At 48.3% G+C, this 18700-nt stretch overlaps 5 protein-coding genes across 5 annotated transcripts; 2 read left to right on the forward strand and 3 right to left on the reverse strand.

Moving 5' to 3' along the window:
• Positions 1-27: 27 nt before the first annotated feature.
• On the forward strand, positions 28-2418 carry BKA55DRAFT_678510 (heterokaryon incompatibility protein-domain-containing protein; the record flags this gene model as incomplete). The annotated part of the gene is made up of 3 exons (XM_046198143.1): positions 28-520; positions 567-1435; positions 1468-2418. Exons 1-3 carry the CDS (start codon positions 109-111, stop codon positions 2416-2418), a joined length of 2232 nt encoding a protein of 743 aa, XP_046045947.1. The 5' UTR covers positions 28-108.
• An 852-nt stretch (positions 2419-3270) lies between these two features.
• Positions 3271-11519, forward strand: BKA55DRAFT_596762 (ergosterol biosynthesis ERG4/ERG24 family-domain-containing protein; the record flags this gene model as incomplete). The annotated part of the gene is made up of 11 exons (XM_046195990.1): positions 3271-3916; positions 3972-4086; positions 4132-4642; positions 6450-6829; positions 7059-7176; positions 7282-7875; positions 7926-8982; positions 9042-9213; positions 9658-9815; positions 9881-10384; positions 10534-11519. 11 exons carry the CDS (start codon positions 3271-3273, stop codon positions 11517-11519), a joined length of 5241 nt encoding a protein of 1746 aa, XP_046045948.1.
• An 835-nt stretch (positions 11520-12354) lies between these two features.
• Positions 12355-13538, reverse strand: BKA55DRAFT_596763 (uncharacterized protein; the record flags this gene model as incomplete). Its single annotated transcript, XM_046195991.1, has 2 exons — positions 12355-13074; positions 13494-13538. 2 exons carry the CDS (start codon positions 13536-13538, stop codon positions 12355-12357), a joined length of 765 nt encoding a protein of 254 aa, XP_046045949.1.
• Positions 13539-14307: 769 nt separating this feature from the next.
• Positions 14308-15621, reverse strand: BKA55DRAFT_650170 (uncharacterized protein; the record flags this gene model as incomplete). The annotated part of the gene is made up of 5 exons (XM_046197288.1): positions 15427-15621; positions 14777-15370; positions 14650-14718; positions 14503-14596; positions 14308-14414 (listed from the first exon to the last, which is right to left on the reverse strand). Exons 1-5 carry the CDS (start codon positions 15502-15504, stop codon positions 14308-14310), a joined length of 942 nt encoding a protein of 313 aa, XP_046045950.1. The 5' UTR covers positions 15505-15621.
• A 269-nt stretch (positions 15622-15890) lies between these two features.
• Positions 15891-18255, reverse strand: BKA55DRAFT_577111 (uncharacterized protein). The gene is made up of 4 exons (XM_046193560.1): positions 17514-18255; positions 16997-17410; positions 16748-16894; positions 15891-16692 (listed from the first exon to the last, which is right to left on the reverse strand). Exons 1-4 carry the CDS (start codon positions 18012-18014, stop codon positions 15985-15987), a joined length of 1770 nt encoding a protein of 589 aa, XP_046045951.1. The 5' UTR covers positions 18015-18255; the 3' UTR covers positions 15891-15984.
• Positions 18256-18700: the final 445 nt, after the last annotated feature.

The following is an 18700-nucleotide window of genomic DNA, read 5'->3' on the forward strand; positions in this document are numbered from 1 at the left end:
CCTATAAGACCTCACACTAAGTTACATCATCCCCGCGTCTTATCTTACGGCGCGATAAATACAGCGCGCCGAAGCCTACGATCTTCTCTGCTGTGTCCACGACGCGTGATGCCTTCAAAGCTCTGTGCGCCATGTCGAGAAGCTTTTCTCTCCAACGAACCAACACGTCTGCATCGAGACTCTACCATCAGCTGCACTCCCTTCCACGAAGCGCCATGGAAAGCCTTCCAGAAGGATAGAGACTCATCTCGAGACGTAACCGAGTCCGTGAAGGATTGCGACTTTTGCTCCTTCGTTGTCGCGTTTGCAGCAGCGGACCAAGCCCTTGGCGAACATGGGAATGGATCCTTCGCTGATTTTGACAGCAAAGCGTCTCGAAGGTCACAGGGCGAGCCATTGCTAGCTCTGTGGAAGTATCATATGTATACATATGAGGGCCACCTTTCAGCGGATCTCGGTCTTAGAAGGCATAATCTTCGCTATGTTGATGGGTTTGATATACGGCTCTTTGGGACAGCAGGTGCGCTATTTGGTCATCACCAATAGTACTTAACTGATTGCGATAGATCCTCGTGTGAAGTGTCACAGGCCCATCGAAAAGACAACAACGAGTACATCCAGTGAGGCCAGTTTCGAGTGCTTGTCCAAATGGATCAAGAATTGTTTGGACAATCATGAATCATGCAACAAACTACATGCTCGCTCTGGTGAGAACAAGGGTTGGCTTCCAGCTCGACTCGTCAAGATTATCTCAAATGCAGATGGCGTGCCTGAGATTATCAAAGTGGTAGAAACGAACACATGCGACTGCCCTCCTCCCAACATAGAGTATGCTACCCTGAGCTACTGTTGGGGAAGGCAAGCTTTCACCAAACTACTCAGATCCAATATCGACAGCATGACAACTACTGGGATGCCTGTTAGAGACCTTCCTGCCACGTTCCAGGATGCGATCACTGTTACAACTCGTCTTGGTCTGGAGTATATCTGGATTGACGCCCTTTGCATTATTCAACTCGATGCAGAAGACTGGAGCTTGCACTCGGTGACAATGGCCAAGGTTTACTCATACTCAACAATCACACTTGCAGCAGCAGCATCATCAGACGCACATGGGGGACTCTTTCGCGAACGCAACCCTACAGCCATCAATGGTGCCAAGATCAATCTCAAATGGCCCTCACACGAGTTTGAAGGAGAATTTTATGTGGTACCGACAGATCCCTGGGAGAAAGCAGTCGCAAAGTCACCACTGTTGAAGCGCGCATGGGTATTCCAAGAACGGCTTCTATCACGAGGAACCGTCTACTTCGCTCACGATATGCTTTACTGGGAATGCGGCGAGCTCTATGCTTCGGGCTTTATCCTGAGGGAGGGCCTTGGGATCTGCAGTACCGATACAAGAGATACGACGTTGCTGACAGGCTTCCCTCTGGTGTGCAGTCGGTAGAAGATTACAGGTTCAAGCATGTATACACGGAACTTCTCACGCGGGAGCTTAACGCAGAGGAGACGGTCACGGATGAAGAGATGTTTCTCTACGTATGGGCTTCAGTGGTAGCTCAGTACAGCGTCGGCAAGCTGTCGAAAGAAACAGATAAGCTCATCGCCATTGATGGTGTAGCTGAGCAGTTGACGAGTATTGTACCAAGAGAACAATATCTCAACGGACTCTGGAGACAGGATAGTCTCCCGCTTTCTCTACTATGGTGCACCGAAACGGAAGAGACACCGCCTAGCATTCGCGTCGCGCCAAGTTGGTCTTGGGCATTTGTTTATACGCCAGTTGAGTTCAACTTCTTGTTCCGAGCGCAGACTGAGCCTAAGGTTGTCACGAAAGTCATCGACATCATCACGCCCGGCTATAAGCCAGAAAGTCTCGAGATATCGCGTCCTACGGCACTTGTTCTTCAGGGACCTCTTACTGAAGTGCGCTTTCGATCTACTTCGCGCAACGCACTAGGACCCTTGCATTCAAACTGGTGGAAGAGCCACAACACGATGAGAAATCGCATCAAGTTCTTACAACCAATTGACTTGGCGCCCAGACTTGTATTCAGGGGCAAAGGCTTGAAAGCAGATTATCCATGTGCTATCTGGTTAGATAGGGAAGTGCCCAAGGATACTCGAATCTTCGCGCTCAAGATTGCGGAAGCGGATATTAGACATCCTTGGCAGGAGAGATTACCATCTGAGTGCGGCTTGTTGTTAGTCACTGGTCAAGAGCGAGGAACGTTTACTAGAATTGGCATGTTTGAGATTGCTGTTGATAAAATGAAGAGGGACTGGGCAGACCAGAAGACATCGTTCACGTCGATATCCAAGTTGAGAGAAGGAATATGGGGTGATTCAGGTATAGAAGAAAGGTTTTATCTGGAGAAGGATGAGACAGACAGATATACGATTAAGGTAGTCTGATAATGAGGTTACATTGCCATTGGTTTTTTATTGAGCCTATGAGGGGCTTTATGCAGTGTGCATGCAACGCGTGTTGGCATAAAGATATGTCGCAACCTATCAGAGCGGCATGGACCCTTATTGAAAATGAAGCATGTATAGTCATGGTTGTCAGTGAATCCCAGGTGAATTTGTGGCTGTGAACTGAAGCCATTTGGCTCTGGCGCTAGTGAAACGCAACGCCATGGACATCGACATGGTTGGGACCTTGCCATATCGGACGCCGCGGACGGTTATGGAGGCGGTCAGTGATTCAGCCATACTAAGGTTTACGGTTTAGGAGGAAATTACCGTAAGGAACACGAAAATCGAGCCTCGTGGCACAAATGAGAAGTGAGTCGGTCTAAAATGATTGGTGTCACATCAGCGTCACGATGATGCCGTACAACAAGACCTCAGTCTCAACGGATCACCGAATCTATTCAACACCCGAAATGTCTCACATTCACCGCCAAATTCTCACTTTTATGTTGTATTACCCTGTGACTCAGAATAAATACCTAGCGCATAACCAGCCACCAACATGTCTCAAGCTACCTTACCTTAGCACCAAACATTAACATTAAACTCATAACGCGCCCGCGGACATGCGTCCGCTTGCATAACTCAAACCAACATAAAAAACAACCTAAAGCCAAGCCACAAATACTCTAACCATGGCCGGGCTGTAAATCCACCCGCTGATCGATGACGATGTGCCAGCCACTAAAACTGCCGTGATTATTATCTCATCCCTTTGTACTACACATTCCTTCTTCTCCTCCTTCACTTTCTCACGGTATCTTACTCTTGACTGCATACGATATACATACCATGGCAAGAAATGCAGAGGGCTTGCCGCGGGCTGGCTCGACGACTACCATTACGACGCAGAGAAAGCAGAGGCCGATTGAAGCGAAGGCGCTGACGACGGAGGTCAAGATGTTGGCTGGTGCTGATATTTGGGGTCGCGCAGCATTTGGGAGGTCGTGGTTGCGATCTCTTGTTGGTGCATCGCCTTTGTTTCTCGCGCCGATGGCTTCGATATCGATCTTTATCACGTTGGCTGAATACGAAGGATCACTCTCCCTCTTCGCAGATGCTGTGAAAGAACACGGCTTCTGGACCATTTGCGCCCAGCACGGTCCTCACCTCACCACCAAGGGCGTCGCAGCTGTGATCTTCTGGGTCGGAATCCAAGCACTTCTTTACTGCTTACTACCCGGAGAACGACACCAAGGCCAATTAACACCAGCTGGCTATCTTCTCAACTACAAAATCAACGGCCTCTCCGCTTGGATCGTCACGCATCTCCTTTACGGAATTCTCAGCTGGTTGGGGATTCTAGACCCTGGCTTCATTCCCCGCAATTGGAGTAGCTTGATTGGAGCTATGAACCTAGCTGGGTTCGTTATTTCGGCACTTGCGCTCGTCAAAGCGTACGTAATGCCGACTCACCCAGAAGATAGGAAGTTCAGCGGTGAGAACCACTTTTGAGTGTTTGGTGTAATTAAACGCTAATTTGACGTAAACAGGGTCGTTCCTATACGACTTCTTCATGGGGGTTGAGTTGAACCCGCGGTTGGGTGAGAATTTTGACCTCAAGCTCTTCAGTAATGGGAGGGCTGGAATGATGGTGTGGACCCTGATGTAAGTCTAACCATTTTTACGAGATCGCCAACTTATATGATGCAGCGACTTTTCGAACATGGCGTATCAGTACCAGAACCAGGGATATGTTGAGCCATCGCTTATCCTTGTCACCGCATTACAGACTCTTTACGTGGTGGATTTCTTCATTAATGAATCCTGGTATTTGCGCACAATCGACGTCAAATTCGACCATTACGGCTTCTATCTCAGCTGGGGATGTTTCTGCTTCTTACCAACAACATATACGATCCAAGGCCAATATCTCGGACGCTACCCATCTTCAGCTTCAACACCTTACCTAGCATTCTTCTTCACCCTCGGAGTAGCAGGCTACATCCTCTTCCGCTCCGTCAACCACCAAAAAGAAATCGTACGTCGAACAGGCGGGAAATGCACCATCTGGGGAAAACCGGCAGACTGCATAGTCGCATCCTTCAGGACCTCCGATGGTCGGCAGCACAGAAGTTTACTCCTCTGCAGTGGTTGGTGGGGATGGTCTCGGCACGCGAATTACCTCGGCGATCTGATTCTTAGCTTCAGCACTTGTGCGCTGGTGGGTAGTACAAGGGCTGTGGTATGGACGTACACGGTGTGGATGACGGTGTTACTTGTGCATAGGTGTATACGTGACGAGAAGAGCTGCTCGGTTAAGTATGGTGCTGCGTGGACTGAGTATTGCAGACGGGTGCCTTGGCGATTCATTCCTGGCGTTTGGTGAGATTTGGTGTTTCAGGATTTTGATTAGAGGAGATTTGTGCTACACTTGGTGCAAGGTTGTGGAACGGTGAAGGATAGATGGTGTTACTTGTGCCCGGAGAGAAAGCTCAGCCCGGGTCTAGATTCGATAGATTTAGCTTGTTGTGCAGTTTATGCATGTTATACTCGTCAATGAGAGGTTTCTCGCTGCATGTACGACGAAGATGTCACCTAACCTCTCGTAAATAGCATCAAGGCGTCACGCTGTCTGCCGAACACATAGATTAGCGGGCGAGGTCGCGTGTAGGCATCGTCACCGCCCTTTCCTTCGAGTCTGCCGGCTCGGTTTAATTGTAATGTCGTCCATAGTCACACAAGCCTTTCCCTGCCATTCAATTTTTGGTATCTATGAGGTCTACCAAGTTAGCCTCGGTTCGAGTGCTCCCTAAATAAGGAGATACATGATGTCCCAAGACATCCGTCAAATGTTCGAGGATGTCTCCTTTCTTTTACTGATACAAGCCGTGTTTAACCATGGAGCGGCACAACCAAATTGTCCAAGATGTCTCCAACAACATAAGAAACTTCTATAAACTCCGCCAGCCATATCACGTCTTTCACGGTTCTTCAAGCAATACCCGTCCTCGCCATGGATCTGATACCAATGTGATGGATATCAGCATGCTATCCCATGTTATATCTGTAGACACCGCACGAAAGACCTGTCTCGTGGAACTGAATGTACCAATGGACCAACTGGTCGAGGCCACGATGCCATACGGCCTGATACCTCCGGTGGTGATGGAATTCACAGGGACAACAGCTGGAGGGGGGTTTGCAGGGACATCTGGGGAGAGCAGCTCATTTCGGCATGGTTTCTTAACGAAACAGTCAACTTTGTGGAAATGATACTTGGAAATGGAGACATAATCCGGGCATCACGCGAAGAACATAAGGATCTGCTTAATGGTGCTGCGGGTGCTGCTGGGACGTTAGGTTTGACGACATTGATGCAAGTCCGACTGGTGGAAGCGAAGCAATTTGTGAAGACAACATATCACAGAGTTGGCGGCGTGTCGTCTGCTATCTCTACAACGAAGAATTGCTGCGAGAATGTTGATGTTGACTATGTTGATGGCATCCTCTATTCGAAAGACCACGGCGTTGTAATAACGGGCGAGTTGACCAATACTAAGCCAGATGACTATCAAATCCGGACTTTCAGTAACGCGGGAGACCCTTGGTTCTATCTTCACGTGAAAGAACAAACTGGATCTCCTCCTCCCTCAGCAGTAGTCACAGAATACATACCACTCGGTGAATATCTCTTCAGGTACGACAGGGCTGCCTTTTGGGTTGGTCGCCAAGGATACGCGTACTTCAAGATCGTCCCATTCAACAGGTTCTTTCGCTGGCTTCTGGATGACTACTCCCATACACGGACACTATATCATGCTCTTCACGCAAGCCGAATCTCTAACCAGTTCGTGGTGCATGATCTAGCATTGCCATATGACACAGCTGAAGCATTTGTTGACTCGGTGGATTCACAGCTCGGAATATGGCCACTTTGGCTTTGTCCCCTGAAAGGATGTCAAATGCCGACATTTCATCCTGTTACAAGAAGCTCTACAGATACTAGCGCGGGGGATAACATGTCACAGCCGATGGTCAACATTGGTGTTTGGGGCTGGGGACCATCAGACCTAGAAGAGTTCAAAGCAAAGAATCAGGCTTTAGAGAAGAAATTGATGGAGCTGGATGGCCGTAAATGGTTCTACGCACATACTTACTACACCGAGGAGAAATTCTGGGATTTGTATGATCAGTCCAGGTACCAGAGGCTTAGAGAACGCTATTTTACCACGACTTTACCAACCGTCTATGACAAGGTGAAAAAGAGGGATCAGGATGCGGACGAGAGGGGAGATAAGGGTTGGGCACTCGGGACGTTGATGAATAGGTGGCCCATTGGAGGAATCTATGGCATGATACTGGCGTTTTACTCTGGGGATATCAATCTGCATCGACGAGCGAGATGGAGGTATAGGAACCAGTAGTACAATCGAGGTTGAGTCTATCCTAGGCCCATCCATATCATTGGTCTGTGACTCGCGGGGAATTTTCAGCTTGGCAGGGATCTTGAAGCCACAGCCTGCTTGTTCTCACATGCCTTCGTTGCTTCAAAGTCAACCAATACAAGACTCTCAAGTCCAATTAGTATTTCTGAAACTTTGAATGGTGCCTAGTATTTAAAAACGCCCGTATCTTAGGCATAATTCCGTTATTCTCAAGTATGTTCTGACCAACGGGACTGGTAAATTGCTTCCTGACTCCAACGCTGAAATGCAGATCAATATCTTGGCAGACGGTGAGGTGCATGAAGATGACGTTTCAACAAACACGGCTCTCCAGGCAGCAAGGTAGAACCATAATCTTTATCTCTCCTCCAGTATTTCAAATACCTCTCAGCACCAGGAACTATCCTGAAAGCAGACCCGCGCTTTCGTCAAAATGGTGGAAAGAAGTTTCCAATACCTCACAACACTCAACTTCACCGACAACCCATTTCAACAGTTCACCATTCCCCAAGATTGGAGAGCATGGGAAGTCGCATGGCTTTATCGCTTACCCGCCATTATCACCCATGCTAGCTATCCTGCTAGGCTGATCGAGAGCGGGTGTATGATCGACAATGTTGCCAATTGTCATGAAGCGTGCGGAAGCGAAGAACACATGTTCTCAAATCCCGAAACGCTATGGAACTGTCTAACCCTGGCGACCGTCGCTATCATGGCTACCAACCGTGGACCAGATACCATAAGCAATGAGACGTTGGAGAAAGTGGATAAAAGGTTTAACACCGGCCCACTGGATGAGTTCTGGAGACTTGGTGCATTGCTGAGCTATGTCAAATGTGCGCTACAGTCGTGTTCTGACTCCAAGTTTGGTGGGTGTCCGCCGGAATTGTGGACGTTCCAGTGTCAGATGATCACATCTAAGAACATTAAGGATCTGGGCAGGATCATGAGCACGGAGTATTGTGACAAGGCTGATCCTGGAATTGATTACGATATTGCAGGGCCTGGCGTGAGTATGGCCATAGAATTGAAGGGAGCTTAGTACTAATACCCATGCAGATCATCGTGGCATATCTGATCCAATTCACGATAGTTCTATTCTTTGCACTATGCTACAAAGTCACAAAGACCTGGATAAGGAACTTCACACTGATTTCCCTTCTTCCATTTCAAGGACCCTCTGGAGCTGTCGAGACAGCTTTTCACTGGCAAAAAGCGGTCTCAAGGAGTAGCTTTGGTGTTGCAGTCGCATCAACTCTTGTCGATCTTCAAGAAGCTCAAGCTGTATTTCTCGGCACTATATCTACGGCCGCCATCATCACTTTCTCAAGTTCTAGTGGAACTGGACTTGGTAACATTAGCTCACTCCTCTCTTGGCTGACAAATAACCTCACTGTAAGGGGAATGGTCTCGGCGGGAATGTACCCACTACTGTTTGTCCAACTCATTCTTCAAAAGACCCATAATCGCTGGTGGTATACACTAGTTCTTGTGTTTATCAACTGGGTTCTTGTTCTGCTTATTGCTCGGCCCCAGACTGTTGATGAGCCTACGTTATTAGAGCACTTTAGTGAATCCTCCGGCCTGGAACGCTGCGGGAATCAACCTGGGCCGAGGACGTTCTGTCAGACTTTCAACAAGCCCGCGGAGGGGGATTCGAGTTCTAATACGGGTGAAGAGTTGGGTCATCTGGATCGCGATGCGGAGAACTTCTTCAAGTTTCACTCTAGGATACAGGCACCCATGCACGTTATAATGGCATTCCTGATATTGGATTGGCTCGTTGCAATGATAAGGATGCACCTCTTTCAGCGGGGTGACTGGTTATCTCACAAAGCCCATGCTTTGATGGATAGCGTACCAGCGCGCCTGAAGTCATTCTATACTCGGAGGTACTTTGTGCTCTTCACAGAAGCTATTTGGATCTCAATGGAGGTCCTCACTATTGTCATGGGCGCCATAGGAGTGCATGAGTTTGCGTCATTTATGCATCTACTCAGTGGTGGGGAATCGGGTAACGAGAGCAAGGTTGCCCTCTCGAAATGGGGCTTTGGACAGTTAGTAGCAGTTTGCGTTTGGGTTCCTGTTATCCTCAAGTTCGCATGTCTCATGGTTGGTAAGTCGAAATCATTCTCGTCTCTCGCCAAGTCCGGGCTTATAGCTGACAAATTGAAGACGGGGCTCTCCCTGGTTGGAGAAAGCGATTGGGCCAATTTATCGAGATTACGCAGCGCGAAGAGACCGACCCAGATGGGAATGATGTTGTTATGGAGACTTTGCTTCCTTCTAGGCCTACCAAAAGGGGTCAGACGGATGAAGGAGAGGGGCATACTTTGACGGCGAGGCGGTCTTGGGGCAGGACATATAGTTAGTCTAGGATAGCTTTGTATATGGGCAAAGCGAGAGATTTCTCTGCATCCAGTAGTCCAATATCGCTATCTTGGTGTCTGCTGAAACGTGTTATGGTGGCATGCGCGTTGTATGGAAGCTGCATTTTGGCATCGTGGGGGGTTCAAAGGGTTTGCCACTGGGCTCTCCAACTTAGCTGGCCAGTTAGCTAGCCTATAGAACCATCCAGGCCTGGCTAATCGACTTGGTGGCGCCGATGCACCCAGCTGAAAGATCTCGCGAGACACTATCGGTTTTTAGCGTTCAACTTCTACCCCAACTGGGATTTTCATACAGAATCACCAGATCATTTATAGAAATACTTGTCCCCAACCTTCCCCTAAACGCTTTTCTCTACATCTGTCACGATTCATACCACTATGGCTTCATCTAATCCTGAAAGAACTTACGCTCGGTGGTCTCTCCGAGACGTTCCTCGTACGCCTGCGACAGATGTTCTTCCCATCGGACCTGAAGCAGATGGAATTGAGACGTCTTTCGACGATGATTCGCGTAGATTAGTGAAGCCGGCGGATATCCAACCTGGGGGAAAATATTATTGTAGGTCTCTGGAGCATTTTGCCATCGACAGCCCAAGGTCAGCCCAAATCTGACTCTGCGCGTAGCTATTGTCAAGCTCCAGATTCGATTTGAGAACCAGGATTCTGGCGATGCGCGCCGAGCCCAAGGGACAGGATGGCTGATCATGCCTAACCTAATCGTCACCGCTGCTCATTGCGTATATGACCATACATACAACTTCGGGAAAGCTGTTCAAATCAGTTCTTTCGTGGGATACAATGGCAAGAACGCTATTGACCAGCCTGGTGTTCAATTTCGCAGAGGTACCAAGGTCGTCATTCCGAAGGACTGGATGATCAGTGACACCAATCGCGCCAGCGATGTCGCCTTCATCAAAGTGGAAGACTTTGACAATATTGTGCCTATCCGCCAGCAGCCCACTCCAAGTATTGTGACTAAGATGCTTTTGAGCGTGGTTGGGTACCCGTGCGACAAATCCTTGGGCGATGAACGAGGAGCGCAAATGTATGAGATGACCAAACCGACAGATTGTGATCTATCGAAATCAGCTTTCAATATGCTCGAGCATACCGTGTCTTTTGCAGGTGGTAAGTAGTGGTTTCTGATCCAAAGTACTTGCGATACTCATCAATACTAGGTCAATCCGGATCCCCTGTTCTCATCAGTGGCGAAAGCAAGGCTATCGGCGTCGCTTCGTATGGTGCTGGATCCAAGAACACTGCAACTGTGTTTCGAGGAAAATTCGGAAACTACTTCAGCGCCATGTCTGGTGTCATGTATGCCCTGGATCGTGCTTCTCCTGGCAGTGAGGACGTCAATTACATCCGGACCATAGGCCGCCCCGAGGGCAGTATGGCAGAAGAAACCCTCAGTGATTCCGAGGCCTTCTGGATCACTTTCAAAAACGTTGCCAGCGTCGGCCAAAGGATTGATAACTCCGTCTTGAGAGCGGGGTCACCTTTCTTGGGCCAGATGGGCAATCCTATCGCTGCCGTTGCAGGTACGGCACTCGGCGTGATGAGCAAGCTTGGTTCAGACGCTTCAACTGACATTGAGTCCGTCCATGTCAGTTACAGGCAGTGTACTGCACGTGCCATTCTCGCAGAGGCTGCTATTCAGACTGTCTTGATGATGGATGCTCAGCAGGCCAATAAGTTCACAATGTTCGACAAGATGCAGGCCCAATATATAAAGACAAGAGATTTCATTCCCAAGGTTGCAAAACTCATCACACCTGGAATCGTTGAGTCCGCACTTCGAATTTCTGTTAAGGCACAAGCTGCGGGCGAAGAAATATCCACACTTTACCCGAAGCTCCCTCCAATGAACAGTTCTCTCAGCGACGGTGACAAAAGGTTTATTGAGGCCTTCGTCCGGTACTCAGAACAAGGTGATGCCCATGAGATGTCTGAGTTTCTCGGGGACATTGTCAAAGCTGCTGCATCTGCCGGTTCTCCCAACTTCGGCGGCATTACTCGAGCTATCGGTGAACCTGAAGTGAGCGTGACCGATATGTCGATTCACGTCGAGATTCTGTGCCACAGAGCTATTATAGGCGACGCTGCTCTGCAGGGTCTCATGGCTATACCTCCCACTCTTATGGTGCAGGATGATTTGTTTCATCATCTGGTCGGTACGGTCAAAAAGATTGCAAGAACCGTCATTGGAGTCGCTCCTGTTGTTACTAAAGGTGTTATGGAGAATATTAAACAGGACGAATAACACGAGGGCTCGTATGAGCTGGTGGTTGCCATAAGAGATAGATCTCAACGAAAAGCTTTGCTAGCCATGGGAAGGGTGTAGCTGACAGTACTCAACGCAGCCTTGAAGTCTTTGTTGGGAGCATAACAATACTCCTTACATGGTAGGGTTTCTCCCTTGACTTTTATCCATGTGATCTAGGCAGCCGTTTCCTCAGCACAGCGTGTCTTAGAATTAACACAAACTGATTTGCGACGCTTTCATGATCCTCTAGCGCTTTCCTGAACCATCACTCCCACTTGAGGACTTCCCTTAGGCTTTGAGGCCTGTGGATGTCCCTCAGGGGGGTGGAAAATGTGCGGGGCTTGAGAAACGATTCAATCCGAAAGATCTGACTCGCAAGTATTGGCCTACCATACAGATGATCGGTTGCGGCCCTTAGCATATCATAGCCAGATATGTTCTTTTACTCGATTTCATAAAGTTTTTATCACCTTTAGGTTACATTTAGCCGTAAAGAAGGCGAACTAGCGAGCTATAGACTTTTGCATGGGAATGAATCTAAAGCCGTCGACCAAGTAATAAGAACCGGAGCTTCACGGGGACACATAGCACTCGTACATTCATCAAAATACTTGCATATAAGTATGAGAGCCATGACCACGATCTGTTCTATAACTATATGTACTAGAGGCAATGCAGGATCCGATACATGGGAGCGACAGTGGTCAGTTACAGCACAAATCGAAGGCCATTTCCCTCCATAACTTTCGAACTCAAATACTCCACCTCCCTTCCAAAACAAGGCTTGGCAAAACCGTTAGGTCGATGTATGCCGAACCCGGGCACAGGAGAGTTACTCCTTCTTATCGGACAACATGAACATGCGGTGGACAATGTAGGGCTGGATGACAATGGTGACGCTGGGGAACGGGGGGATGACGGGAAGGTTGATGTCATGCTTGATAGTGGCGATGACATGGACCGTCTGAGGGTCTGATGCACCGGTGGGAATCTTGGCCCACGAAATATCCCACTTGATGAAGCCGTTCTCAAACTTTGTGTCGACAAGCTTCACATATTCGGGATTGAAATCAATTTTGACGCCCGAGCTGAGCTCCTTGGGGATCAAGGCAGAAAGAAGCAGGAGGCCCTCGTCCGTGAGGTAAAAGTGAATGGGCGGAAGAACGACAGTGTTCTTGCGCTCCTTAGTCTCTGAGTCAGAGGCAGCAGCGTCGCCTGCGGCAGACTGAACAGCGACTGCGTTATCCTCAGGAGGCTCAGGCCATTCAAGATAGACGATCTTGATCTCGGAAGTACCGAAAGCGGTCTCAACAAGGACCGACTTGTTGTTGAAATGGGGGATGGGCAGAAGGATAGGGAGTTCAAACTCGAACTTGACATCTTTCTCTTTAGGGAGCTTCGCAAAACCACCACTGTAAGCCTTGACAGAAAAGCGAAGGCCGCCGTCCCAGATATCCTGTTCAAAGAATGGGAGGAGGAAGTATCCGGGAATCTTACCCTCAGCCTTGAGAACAAGCTTGCGGCCGAGACCATGGTAGTGGGCTGTGATGCCCTTGGGTCGATGGGGACAAGAGAAGCCATCGTTCAAGAAGTCTTTGGGTTATGTAGTTGATAGAGAAGTAGAAGTGCTTGGTTGTTGATGATTTGATCTCTTTTCAGCGGAATGGTAACAGGTATTTATAGGTAAATGGAGGCCAATGTACATCAGATTGATTCCTTCTGTGGCTTTCATTCTCCAGCTGAAATCGATCTCTAATGAGCTGATATCACAGTAATATGATGCTATATCCAATATTGGTTGGGAAGGTTTGGATATCACATCCGCATCTGGTCTCTTCCCCGACCTTGATTCACACATTCAAGCGGCTCAGATACGACAGCCCTATAAATGCTCTCACTCTAGTCCTTGGCCTACGTCTGGAGTAACACACGCATGCCAGAAATGAGTATGTTTCACCGTATTAGGCTCACCCAGCTAGCCAACGGCCGCGGAGGGGTCCGAAGCTGACCGTTCATTGTCTCAGTGACGTACTCAAAAAGCGGAAACGATCACCTCACTCTCGTATCAAATCACAGCGTTTAGGCAATGTCACATATCAGCAAGGGATAGTTTATGTGATAATGCAGCCGCGCGCACTAGAACGGCCAATGCCGTCCTCAGCTCTGCCTGTTGCAGACGTGGCGTAAAGTTGAACTACCTTATCAGGCATAGTCAACACAACGCCCAGAAACTCCATGTCTTTGTTTGACAGCCATGGTCCGTTGATGTACAGAAATTCTCATACCATTACCTGAGAGCGGCGCTACTGATATGAACTTCGAGACAAATGGGATTTGGCTGAGCTGAAAGCTTTACTTTGAGGGTGATGAGTGTTGATCGTGGAAGTAGATGTCTCACCTCCTCAATCAAGACACCAAGGAACCCTCTGTCACGTCAACGGTACTGGTTCCTAAACGGCTGTACTCCCTCCTCGCCAACGATCGTCTTGGTATCTCGTTTTCGTGTTGCTTTATGTGACAGTCCAAGGTTTTAGTAGGAATTGTAGGTCCTGATTTACTGCATGCTCACCAATAAGCATCAATGGCTCATATCTCATGGGGCTTAAAGAGAGAGCAGAATCATGGGTCAAGTGGAAAAGAACAAATACATTAATCAAGTGGAATGTAACCATACAAATCTAACAATATCAAAGCCCCTTTAAAAGATGAATGTTCAATAGTAAGCGTTATAACACAATCTGGTTCGAAAATATCCCGTCATCTGCTTTCCTAGGTAATGGAGCTTTCACTTGTACTTGCTGACCTGTTCTTCAGTCCACTCCCAGTACTTCTTCCCAAGGTCAGGATCAAGAAGATCCTTACAGGCCGGCTCGACCTTTCCAAATGGAGAAACTATCCAAGTGATACAGTTAGCCATGTGAAATTTCAAAAAGATTTCTAGAATAACTTGGCTGTCATCGTGGAATGGCAAAAGACTTACCCCAACAGCCATTTTCCTTTTCTGTGATAGTAGAAGAATGGCTTGCAAATAGTTGAGTATAGGCACCGTTCTTGGGTGCGTGAGCGATGAGTTTCTACACAGCTAGCATCAGTTTATAGTCTCTACATCTGCAAGGCGCTAACTTACAAAGATAGCAAGCTGCATTCTTGGCATGTTCTGTTGTAGGTTGGTCACAAAGTTGCCAGGGTTGAGAGCCTATAGACAAGAGTCAGTTTTTAGTATCTGATGGAATAGAGGATATGGGATGACAAACAATGCTGATGATGCCTTCTCCAGCAGTCCTTCTGGCATACTCAACAGCATGCAAGACGTTTCCAGCCTTACTTCTTGAATACTTCGGCCAGATTCCCTCTTCAATATGATAGTCCATGTTGGTGAAGTCGATAGCTGGTGTTGGTGCACCATCAGCAGCGCTGGAAGATACCCAAATGATACGAACAGAGTTCTTGGGAGCAACCTGAGCTGTAGCAGCGAGGATAGGATGGAGGAAGTGAGTGAATAGGAATGGAGCGAGGTTATTCACGCCAATCTGCAACTCATAGCCTTGTACTGTCTTGGACCCTTGAGGAGGAACCATGACTCCAGCATTGTTATAAAGTACGTCGAGACGGCTTTCCTGTGCAAGGAATTCGTTGGCTGATGCCTTGATGGTGGTAAGATCGTCGAGGACCAGTGGTAGGAAGATCATACTGCCGGTAGAGTTTGGATGTGCTGCCTTGATATCTCTTATAACGTCGCCGGTCTTGGATCGGGAGCGAGCGGCCATATAGATCTTTCCGTTTTTCTGGTATAGAATTGAAGCGAGCTCTTTGCCCAATCCGCCAGAAGCCCCGGTGATAAGAAAGACCTGGTAAGTTTGGTTTTAGACGAGTGGTAGTCGATGGGTACAGCAAGTTGGCTTACCTTGCCTGCTTGGTCAGGAAGATTCTTCTCCGTCAGAGTCGGCTTGTTGGGAATAATAGTGCTACGGCGGACGCTCATCGTGGGCAGGTTTGTGGGCAGTTTCGTGGTTGGAGGTTGTCAATAATCTAACAATTTCTAGACGATTGAGAAGGATATTTATAAAAGGTAATCTCGTACTTGATCAAAGACGTAGATATCTTGGTGAATAATTTTTGAGGCCACTAACTGGGGCTGCTCTCGACTATATATAGGCAGTCCGTCGTCAATAATCCGAAAAAATATGAGTTTTTGTCCTAAGTCGCCATCACAACCTTCGTTAAATTGATCATAAATAATGCGGCCGCACCTGAGAGTCGCGTCTGACGCTCGATCGGCCGAGGGCGCCGCCTGCGATGATGCGGGTTCTGCGGCCGCACTCTGCACTATCACATTTCTAGGGCCACACATATAGAAATAGTACAGTGCGCGATCGATGGGCCGTTTCTCTATTCTTATTACAGAACGAACTTTACTAAGAATAACGTTTCATAATACATTCGGAACTTAAAAACTATTCTATCATACCATCGTCCTAGCTTCGACCCTTGCTGTGACGTCGTGAACCATCAGCATTTCGCGGTAAGTGCTTCCAAGCCGCCACCTCGAGCTCATAGTATCCAGAAACATATCCAGATCAGCCGCAGCCGTGCGGTAAACTTCATTCCCGCCCTCACCAAGAAGCCAATGGAATGTCGCTGCACTTGCGTAGATGGAGTCCAAGATGAAAGGGCTCACATTCCCGAGCGAAGATACCATTTCTGCCCTGAGCATTGGCAACATGGCCATGCCCATAGTGTGTAGCTGTTCGCTGGCCTGTCCTATGATATGCATAGACTGTTTTTGAAGCTCGAGCTCCTTCTGTGTCTTGTCCCCGGGACTATCTACATATCCAGGCTCTGCACTGATCTTTTCCGGGCAAGTGAAACGGTCGAGGGTGACGAAGAGCGCTGAGCGGGCGATACATCGAGGTGCAAGAAGAGCGGAACCCCTGTCAGGGCCAAGGGCTGCACTTTCATTATTCACAACTTCCTCGAAGGCTGACAGTTCCTCGGCGAAAGACATGACTTGTTCAACACGGGAAGTGCTCATGGCTGACTTATCGCGTGCGTAGCTGGTCGCACGTCCGAGATACATTGAGGCTTGACATAGTCTTGCGAATGCAGATTGCTGGAAATGATATGGTATTGACGTTGAGTGGCTGACCGCCATGCTGACGTCGCCCCGGTCCTAACTGCGTATCAGCTGCTCTGTTGTGAACCGCGTTGAGATTTTGTTGACTTACCCATGCGTCATCATCAACAGGCAATTTACCCTCCGGTTGGAGATCAGGTAATAAGCAACGCTTCCTGCTTCCCATCGACACAAGCTTATCGAGGATATAGATACTCCACCATACTCTCCTTCTCTCTTCAGCCTCCGTCCATGTTGTCTAAAGATGTGTCAGCTTCTTTCGTCCCTTCTCTTTGTCAATGGGGTCAAGCGATACTGAGCTGATCATTCAACAACCTGCCATAACATCAAGGATACGTACCACTTGACCTAATGGAGAATAATCACCAGGGGCGATGCCCAAGATATCAGAATAGCGCACGCACGACCCGACAGTCATCCAAGTTGCCGGATAGATCGCATGCGAATATTCATACAAGGCTACGAGGATCATAGCCTGAAGACAGAGTAGCGAGACGACACCATTACCCTCCAGACTAGCGAGGAAGGTTTTGGCTGTATCATACAAGGCTGAGTCGGTTATGTCGACAGCAGGAGTCGTGGCAAGCTTCATTCCAAGGAACAGCATGGCGAGATCGGGGCCTGCATTCTGCACAGGTAGACCCATATCCATCCTCTTTTTAGATATGATGGGGAACCAGGTATGAATCGTCGCAAAGTAGTCTCGTGATACATCTAGAACGACGTTGCCTTGGCTGAGAAGCGCAAGGACGGGCTACCAAATATTAGAGCACTGATTAATAGATATGAAAAGAGATAACTGTAGTAAGATCAAGGCAGGGACAAGGTGACGTTGGAGATGAGTGGAGGCAGCATACCGCAGGAATGGCGCCGGTGGGAACTGGCAGTCTAGCATGAGACCATACATAGCAGTCAACATCGAGAAACATAGATGCCGGGAAATGGGTCACCGAGGTTAAACCTGAATATTCGACAGCAGAATAGGAAGGCGTGAAACCGATGGATTGGGACGATGAGTTGACACTATTTGACCCGATGCTGTGCGCATCGATGGAGTCGCAGAATGTCGCGCCAGACGTTGAGTCTTGTCCCAACGCTGACCCCGAAGCTGGGCCTGAGATTGGGCTCAAGATGTGCTGGTCGGTGGCTCTCGGAGAATTAGCCAGACGATTCTCGAGCTCAGCGAGACGTGCCTGCATAATGTGCCAATCGCCAGCAGTTGGTTGAAACTCGGCAGGGACGCCATACTCGCACGCGCGTTGAGTCCGCTTGCATAAGCTACACTCAGGGAGAGCCTTATCGCAGCGCCGCTTCTGCTTTTTGCAGGCTTTGCAAGCTTGCTCGCTACGGGTTGCCATGGTTGGTGTATGTAAGTCTCGTGTTTGTGGTGGGTGTATTACTCAATCGATTAATTGACAGACGCGGATGTCAGCCCCACGTTGAGAATATGCACAGTCGCGAGTCGGCGTACATACTGCTAACTCCGTGCTTTTAGCGCGGAGATGAGTGCGGAGAATGCGGCCGCATCAATGGGACTAACTGATCCCGTTAATCCGGAGACATCCGTTCACAAATGCCACCCAGGACATCCATGACTCCCGTAAAGGCAATCAATCTGCAACATCTTAAATTATCTGATAAAAGAACTCACCTGGGCTCCTTAATCACTATGACAAAGTTACGCGATTCCGGTTCCCATGCTCTGACCCACAGACATCTTCTGCTTGGAGCGGAATCACCGCCGAGATCACATCGACGGATTGAGACAAGAGACGCCACAGCTTTATCGGTCTATAAATAAATAACAGTAGAGAGTTAATTGTACTGTGTTCTTGATTATTTGAGTGGCGCTGGGAAAGCCACAAAGTCAGCTTCATTACCTGGAAATGTAAGCAAGGGCAATTGAAGTCGCTACCCTGCAGTAAGCAAATGTCCCTCCAACCCCAATTCTTTTACTTTCTATGTTTTGTTCTCCTGCAAAAGATCCTTCTATATTGCTTTAAAAATATTCTTTACTATCTTAGGACAAATTTAAACAAATGGT

Source organism: Fusarium redolens, assembly GCF_020744475.1.
Source record: "Fusarium redolens strain MPI-CAGE-AT-0023 chromosome Unknown BKA55scaffold_14, whole genome shotgun sequence".
Classification (NCBI taxonomy): Eukaryota; Fungi; Ascomycota; class Sordariomycetes; order Hypocreales; family Nectriaceae; genus Fusarium; species Fusarium redolens.

Coding starts and splice junctions, on each gene's coding strand:
- BKA55DRAFT_577111 (XM_046193560.1), bottom strand. CDS start 18,014: ATGGCAACCCGTAGCGAGCAAGCTTGCAAAGCCTGCAAAAAGCAGAAG. Junction 17,411..17,513: donor CCACCGGCGCCATTCCTGCG/GTATGCTGCCTC, acceptor AATATTTGGTAG/CCCGTCCTTGCGCTTCTCAG. Junction 16,693..16,747: donor CTGTTGATGATGACGCATGG/GTAAGTCAACAA, acceptor ATACGCAGTTAG/GACCGGGGCGACGTCAGCAT.